Source organism: Hipposideros armiger, unplaced genomic scaffold (assembly GCF_001890085.2).
Source record: "Hipposideros armiger isolate ML-2016 unplaced genomic scaffold, ASM189008v1 scaffold_845, whole genome shotgun sequence".
Taxonomy (NCBI): Eukaryota; Metazoa; Chordata; class Mammalia; order Chiroptera; family Hipposideridae; genus Hipposideros; species Hipposideros armiger.
This window is the reverse complement of record NW_017732195.1, coordinates 331,281-339,694: the sequence shown is the minus strand read 5'-3', so window position 1 is coordinate 339,694 and position 8,414 is coordinate 331,281. Positions and strand designations below refer to the sequence as shown.

The 8,414-nt window shown below is 33.4% G+C and overlaps 1 protein-coding gene across 1 annotated transcript in view; it reads right to left on the bottom strand.

Moving 5' to 3' along the window:
• Positions 1-8,414, bottom strand: part of AGL (amylo-alpha-1,6-glucosidase and 4-alpha-glucanotransferase) — a 71,232-nt gene that overhangs the window by 38,232 nt on the left and 24,586 nt on the right. The window contains 7 exon segments of the mRNA XM_019629345.1: positions 906-1,069; positions 1,635-1,758; positions 3,494-3,681; positions 4,729-4,868; positions 5,475-5,572; positions 5,657-5,759; positions 6,104-6,230. Of these exon segments, the coding sequence (XP_019484890.1) occupies positions 906-1,069; positions 1,635-1,758; positions 3,494-3,681; positions 4,729-4,868; positions 5,475-5,572; positions 5,657-5,759; positions 6,104-6,230 (944 nt within the window).

Sequence of the window (8,414 nt, the reverse complement as noted above, 5' to 3'; positions counted from 1 at the left end):
GCTATCACCAGCTGAGCCATTCTGCCACCTGTTGGCAGCTCAGCAGCAGCTCAGCTCAGGCATAGCCCACCATCCCATGCGGGAGTCGAACAGGCAACCTTGTTAGGAGCACCTGCTCTTTTTAGCTGAGCCATCCTGCCACTTGTTGACAGCTCAGTGGCAGCTCAGCTCGGGCCGGGAAGTGACCCTGAGATCCTGTTGCTCAGAGCTCACACTCTTGAGTGAGCTCTTAACCAACCGAGCCACTCGGTTGGCCCCCTAAGACACTATTTTGAAGTATGTAATATCATTGCCACTAAGCTCAGAGAACTAAATATCAAAACATTTAGCAGGGCTGGCCGAGCGGCTCAGTTGATTAAGAGCTTGCTCAAGAGTGTGAGCTCTGAGCAACAGGGTCATCAGCTGGATTCCCTCATGGGCCAGTGAGCTGTGCCCAAGGTGAGCTGCAGCTGAGCTGCCAACAGGTGGCAGAATGGCTCAGGTGGGGAGACCACGTGCTCCTAACAAGGTTGCCTGTTTGAGACACCCACCACAACTAAAGGCTGAACTCAGCCCCTTGATCTGAGCTGCCGCCCAGGTGACTCAGTGGATAGAGCGTGCACTCTTAACAACAAGGCTGCTGGTTGGACTCCAACATGGGATGGTGGCTACGCCCACCCACAACTAATTGAACACACTACCTTGAGCTGAGTGGCGCGACTGGACTTGGAGCTGAGCTAGCTACGCCCTCCACAACTAAGACTGAAGGACAACAACTTGGCTGTTCCTCTCCCCCAATTCCTCAACACTGTTCCCCTTCCCCAACTCCCCAACACTGTTCCTCTCCCCTAATTCCCCAATAAAAATAATCTAAAAGAAAACATTTAGCAAAGTAAGTAAATACAAGAAACAAAATAGATTCTTACCACAATAGGACACTCATTGTCATGGGTAATATCCATAAACAGGGCATGCGCAATAGCTGGCATCAAAGGCCTCAAACAGGGCTGAACAAAGGACCCAACAGGCTCTCCTCCATAACGGTAAACCAATCTGCCCTCTTCATGACTATTATATGCACTCATCGCTTCTGCAGAGCATTACAGAATATTTTAATCTTCACTATTCATGTCCAAGAAGAGGTTAGATAGAAATCTATCATGACTGACTTTCAAAAAAAGATCACATAAATATCAAAAACAAAACTGCTTTAACGACTTAAACAAATGTCCATTAGTTTAAGCGACAAAAAAGTCTTCTCTATAACTTAACAGGGAAAATGGCTGATGTAAGTAAAAGGGAACATATGTTGTTTATTAGGATGTAGGTTATATAAAATCTATGGGAAAAAAGTCTCAAGATTATATCTATAAACAAGTAGGAGATGAAAACAGATTTCTCTGTTTTCAACAAGAAAATGGTTTTGTTCATGATCCATCCCACTGGTCTTTCAATTTAAAATGAGGTATTTTACCCCAAAGTAAAAAATATTACTGATAAAAACAGAGTTATATTAGAACATTTTGTGTAGAATATTTAAACGAACATGAACTATGTTGCATATTATTAAAAATTGCATATAAAGCTATGAAATGCCTTTTAATCCACTTAAAGAAAAGAAAGTTTTAGATGGGAAAACACTTCAGCAAGCTTACCTCTTATTAAGGAACTAATGCCCAGTCTGGTAACAAAGATATTGTCCAGGTCTTCACTTCCAGTGAACAATTCCGCTACTACATATAAATTGGGTTGCAATTTCCTAGCAGCGTCCAACATGTACTGCAAAAAACACAGTCACAAATGTAACTGGAAGAAAAAAGCAAGATGGGAGGGAAGCAGAGGAGGCGAGGCTAGGCATGTATTTGATATAGGAAAATAATCACATAGCAAGATACATTGGAAACCCAAGAAGAATTTCCGAATAAATTGTGCATATGTAAAAAAACATAAAAGAGAATAATACACACAAGAAACAAGAGAATTTATAAAAAGAATAAAACAGTTAAAAAGGAAGATTAGGTTTTCCAAAGATAACAGGAACACAAGAGGGGAAAAAAAGGAATTAGAAAAATGTTAGTGTCACATTAAAAAACGCAGACCAGAACACTGCAATTCTGCTGGGCTTTTCCCCAGTTTTATGTGTATTTGTTTTTAATACCTCTAATCAGACTCTTAATTTCCAAACAGTTGACTAGGCCATCACTGATAAATTCCCTACTGGTGAATCATTATCTACTACAAAGATTAGGTCTGACTGACTAGACGAAGCCAGTTTTTCCCACACATGACGATAAACTCTTAATCTTAATCAGAAAGTAAAGTGTTTCCAAAATTTTAACATAATGTTTGCACAAAGGTTAATAAAATACTTGAAATTCTATCAGCTAACAAGTAGGATCCTACAGGATTTTCTAACTTAAATTTTAGCTTAATTCAGTTTTAACATCTGTTTTGCCATAACATTGTAACAATCTTACAAGTATATAAATTTTTTTTTTTTGCTAAAGGCACAATAAAAAAAAACACTGCTATTTTTTTTGTTCAACCACCTTAACTAATCCTCACTAACCCTCCAAATTAAATTCATCACAGAACTCAAAACATATATAATACTGGTTTAAAATTATAGAAATATCAATAGATATTTTTCAGATAAACACACATTTCCAAAGAACACTAAGTTGTCACTAGGAAGCTATTGAAAATCTTACAAACAGGATGAAAATTATAAGTGTTTATAAAGCTATATTAGGTAGAAGATGATGCTATCAATGTTGCCATTGCTTAAGTTACTGTAAAAAGCCCAAAGAGGAATAGACAATCTTTGTGTGTACACTTATGGTTTTATAAAGAATTAGTAAAAAATTAAATCAATGAGGCTAAAACTAGCTTCAGTATGTTATGTTAGTGTTTAATCACTATAAATTAATAAGCTACTCAACTTCACTAATATATTGAAGGCAACCTAAAAATGACAAGAATAAAAGAAATTAATATTTATATTTTTATAAATATATGTATTATAACTATAATTATACTAAAATATAAATTCATCATTAAAATAATTACTATAAAACTGACATAAATTATATTAACTAATATAAAAGAATAAAAAGTAGTATATTAAAATGATTATAACAATAACATTTTAATTATATTGATTTGTCTTATTGTTATTTTTAGATTCCAATTAATAATATGAATTCTTTTAAAAAATTAACAATATATTGATAACATACATATGGTTGTATATATATATACTAAAAGGGACAATGTGATCTACTTCCTTTACTTAAAATAAAAATATTAACTCAAACATTTTATAGCCCAATATTCCATTACAACCACACCCAAAGATCCTGCTAGAATTATGCAAATTATGCACAAGTTTTAAACATGACCACCAAATCAATGCTGGTGTTCAAGGAGCAAAAGGAAACATACCCTATTTAAGGAAAGCTAAGAAACAGCACTGAATTTCTTTTCCCAATGTAGATGAATTGTTTTTCTGTACCTCAGCTACATGAAGAGGTGTTGAGTGGCAGTTATCAAGACGTACTCCCTGGAAATAAGTTGCGGTTATTTCAGTGTATTTTTTCATGTGTGCCCAGAGATAAGGACAGTCCTCTGGTTTATTCCCATAGCGTAATTTAACACTGTCTCCCCAGCAAATGAGTTCTCTCCTCAGATAAACGTCTGAACCTGTTAAGAAAGGAGCTTACTTTCAATGGTTCAAGAAATAAAATGAAAAAAAAAATTACTTCAAGGAAACACTGTTAGTATTAAATCACATCGACTAGTTCCACCATAAACCATATATTGGATAAAATTATATCTAAAATGGTGTGGGATAAAGTCTTTAAAGTTAATATTAATTTATATCTCATCTATTTAGTTAAATTCTAGCTTATAGTCTCTTCTAAAAATGTGTGCTTAATGTCAAAAATTCAAGTTGCTTCTTAAAGAAAAACAGTAATAGTAATATCATTGGCCCTTTACAGTTCTACCAAAAACATTTAAAGCTCCACCCCCACCTTGCTAGTAATTTTTGGCAATAGGTTACATTAAATCCATGACACAGAGCAGATTTTTTTTTTTTTCCATTTAAAATGGCTGGAAAGGAGAGGGGTAGAGATACTTAAGACCAAAGTTAGATTCTTTTTTTAAAAATGAGATTTTTAAATTAAATCTAATGTCATTAAATCAGACTTCTAGTTCTGAAATGTTAAATAGTAAATATATTGATGCGTTCCCTGAAAATTCTTCCCCGCCACAAAACAGCTGTAGAAAAATAAGATGTTAGGAATAAGTGAGAGGGAACCTAAAAATAATTAGTTTCTAGTTTAACTGATATTTTTAAATACCTTAATATTCCTCTGGATGAGTGACAATACCTCTTATTGCAATATAATGACAATAGCAGTGGTTCAATTTTCTTTAAAAATGCAATAGAATAAATTTTTTGCACAAATAAAATCTTACGCAGAACCAGAAAATAAAAGATATATAAAAGCTATTCTGTTTGAGGGGATAAGGCATAGGAAAGGAGAGGAGGTGAAGGATGAATCCCACTCTTTTGTCAATCCCTTATCTTCTCCCAAACTGTATGCACCTCTGGCACCTCTGTGATAAAACAGTTTAAAAACTACTAGCCAACTAGGGGGGAAAAAATCAATAAAAGTTTATATTTTGAGCTTACCATGAGCTTGCATTTCCCTATCCATACAGAAGTTAACAAAAATGACATACCCGGCTCAGCAAAATTTCGAAGGGGATCATCTCCCATTACCCATCCGTTATGTGCCATCAGAAAACAAGCTTTATTCGGGAGATGAATTATAGATTCTTCTGCGGAGAGGGCCATTTCTTCAAACGGGAAAGTAAAATATCTATGAAGATACAATTAAATATTAAATCTATACAGAGAAACCCTTTGGACAGAATTTGAATTAGCACTATTAAAATTAAATTTCCTCCCTAACAGAATAAGTAAGATTAGTTTGACCACCATTCAGAGGTCAAAAATCATCAGTAGACTTTTTAAGTAAATCTAGTAGGGTTTGAGGAATGCAGAGTTAGCATTACATATAGCATATGTTGTCAACATTTTAAGTAACTTTAAAAACCTCATTAAATTATTAAGAAAATCACCGAGGTATTGATGTTACTTTACTACACACTTTAGTTGTCTAATCTATACTGCACATTACTTCAGAGAAGCTAAATGCTTGCTCAATTTGAGTAATACTGAAATTATTAGTAAGTATGCAGTCCTCCAGAAACATTAATGTAAATAATTATTAATTGGTTCTTTAACTAAAGATTTGACTAACAACATTAATATTAATCCTAGTTACCAAATTACAACTACAATATTTCAATTTAAGAAATGTACTGAGAGTCACACATTAAAGAAAACACTTAGGTTAATTTGAAAAGTTAAATACAATTTTCAATTTTTAACCTTTAATGTGAAGAAAACAAAAACGGAATACCTAGTGACTAAAGGATGTTTTCTAGTGACAGGTCCTAGTTTAGGTCCATGGCCAGCCAGTCGTTCATAAAACACATTTCCCAAAAGGCAATTAACTGCCTAGAAAACATAATTTAATGTGACATCAACAACAACAAATAGTATTAAGATAAAGAAAAACAGCAGTTGAAAAGTTGGTAAGACCTGTTCCTGATGATAGTTTATGAGTTGATGTTTCTCTGAATTTAATTCCTCAATTCTCTTTCGGAACCAGTTACAGCATTCATCAACTGCGGCTGGCCCATTGCTAGAGCAGACAGAGCAATACAAACTTATTATTTAATGGTTTTACAAATTCCACATTTAAAAATTTTCTAACAAGGATCATAGATTCTTTAAATATATTAATCAGGATCTCAAGTATGGCTGAAGAAGTTTTCCAATTGTAAAAATTTTACATATGCATATAGAACATGGACCAGCACACAGAAAACGAGGGAAATGTCACGCATTTGCAGTAGTAGGATTACGGCAAATTACGTTATTTCATTTTCCATTCAAACTTTTAATAAGTAATATGAAAATAATACTAGCCATAAAGGTTTATAAGTAATATTATTCTTTATTTCACAGAAAAAATACATAACATACTCATGTGGTATGAAAGTCGCTAGCGCAATGTTCATATCTACAGTACTGCCGAGCCGTCTGTATTCAGGATCCTGAATAATCTTAAGGTGTTGCTTAGGATCAGGCTTGGTTGTTATTTTCCTATTTTCTGAAAGAAAGAAAAGATGATACCTTAAGTGCAAATACCCACAAGGAGATTATAATGACTAGTGATTCCAAATTGTTAGTTCACAATCTTTTCATACAAAAAACAAATGTTTATTTCACAAGCGTCCTCCCCACCTCCTCTTCCATCCTCCTGCACACCACCTAACACACACACACACACACACACACACACACACACACACACACACACACGGGGGAGGGGGTGGAGGTGGGGAGCGAGAGTGAGAAATTGAGAGAAAATAATAACCTTATAGAAGAAAAACACAGGGATTCCTAATTAGTTCAACCCCAGTCCCACTTTTCTGCCTCAGTCAGCATTCATTTTATACATTTTTTTTTAGGGCATTAAGGTTGTTGGTACTAATTTTCTTTCCAGGTTCTACCAAAAACACTAACATCAGAAGTTCTTTTTTCCCCAAAGACTGCTTTCTATTATAAAGTAAATCTTATTAACAACCTGACTTTCTTCGAATTCTCTGAAAGCACACAGGTTTTTATGTTTCCTTGTCACCAAAAAAACCATATTCCTTACACAATAATAAAGGAGTAAATAAGTGTTTTGTGGGGGGAAATTTTCATTCTTTTTCTGGAACTTGTTTCTAGTAAATCAGGTGGCGCAGGAATGCTTCCACTGGCCTTGATTTTACATTAACTAACTAATATCGGCCTTATTCTCAAGAGCTTGGAAATGGCTTATAAAAATTATAAAAGCACAAACAAGATAAAATATAGATTCTTAAAATCTAGTTTCTGAGGTTCATCTGGAAGAGTAAATATACGAAAACTGCCAAGAAATGTTTGAAAAAGAGAAAAAGCTACATAATCAGTGTAAATTAAAAAACCATCCTTGGTATTAGAATAAAAGATCACTGGAACAGCACAGATAACAGACCCATGTATATTTAGTATAGGACTATACACTAGGAGATATTAAGGTGGTACTCCGAATCAGTGTAAAATGGTAGATTATCAACTCAACATCATTTTTTTAATATAAATAAAATTAAATACCTTTATGAAAGTAAATCCCAGGTATAGTAAATATTTAAATGTAAAATATAAAGAAGAATGTTAGAAGTAAACATAGAATGCTGACGCAAGTTCTTTTCTAAATATGATGTGAAATCAGGAGCCATAAAAGAAAAGATTAACAAATTTGACTACATTGAAAAAAAAAATACCACCATAAACAAGAGTTAAAAGATCAATAGCATACTAGGAGGGTATATCATCAATAATAATAAGTCAACTATCAAAAACATAACCCAATAGAAAAATAGGAAAATTACATTAATAGACAATTAATGGAAGAACTATCAATGGCTTACATGTGAATACTTCACTAATAAGTAAATAAATGTAAATCAAAATGAGGAATATTTTGCCTGATTGACAAAGATTATAAATATTATCTAATGTTCGTAAGGGTGTAGTGATAATGTAAACTGGTACAACTTGTGTTGAAAACAATTTGACAAAAACTACTGTAAATTTATCATTAAATTTGTATACCCTTTGACCCAGTAATTCTTTGCCCAACAATTTATACTACAGATTGACTCACATAAGCAAGTAAAAATAACATATTCTGTAGTGCTGCTTATAAGAATATAAGTTCCACAAGGGCAATGGCTTGCTATGTTCACCACTGAATCCCTATGTCTAGAAGACTGTCTAGCACATAGTAGGTGGTTCAATAAATATATATTAAGTGAATGAATGAATGATAAAAAAATTGAAAATAATCCATTAAAAAGGCTAAAGAAATTCAAGTATTTTAAAACTGTATTGCTACCTAGAGATTAAAAGAAACAATTAGCTGTAAAAAAATCGTATTATCAACTAAAAGAACAAGTTGCTAAACAGTCTATATGCTGTAGTCTTATCCGTGTGTATAAAATAAACATAAAACTTATGTATATAATTTATATAGACATAATTACATGAAAATGTATACAAAATTTGAATTTCTTTCAAAAAGATTCTGAAAAGAAACACAGGAAACTCTTACTTGGTAGTTCGCTCTAAGAAGTGGGTTTTAGGGAAGAGGAAATTACACATTCTATTTACTTATTATGGTTTTGCACTGTTTGGCTTTTTTTCTTTACTGTGAGCACACATTACTACATATAAATAACATAGTTTATAAACACGAGAGGGAAGG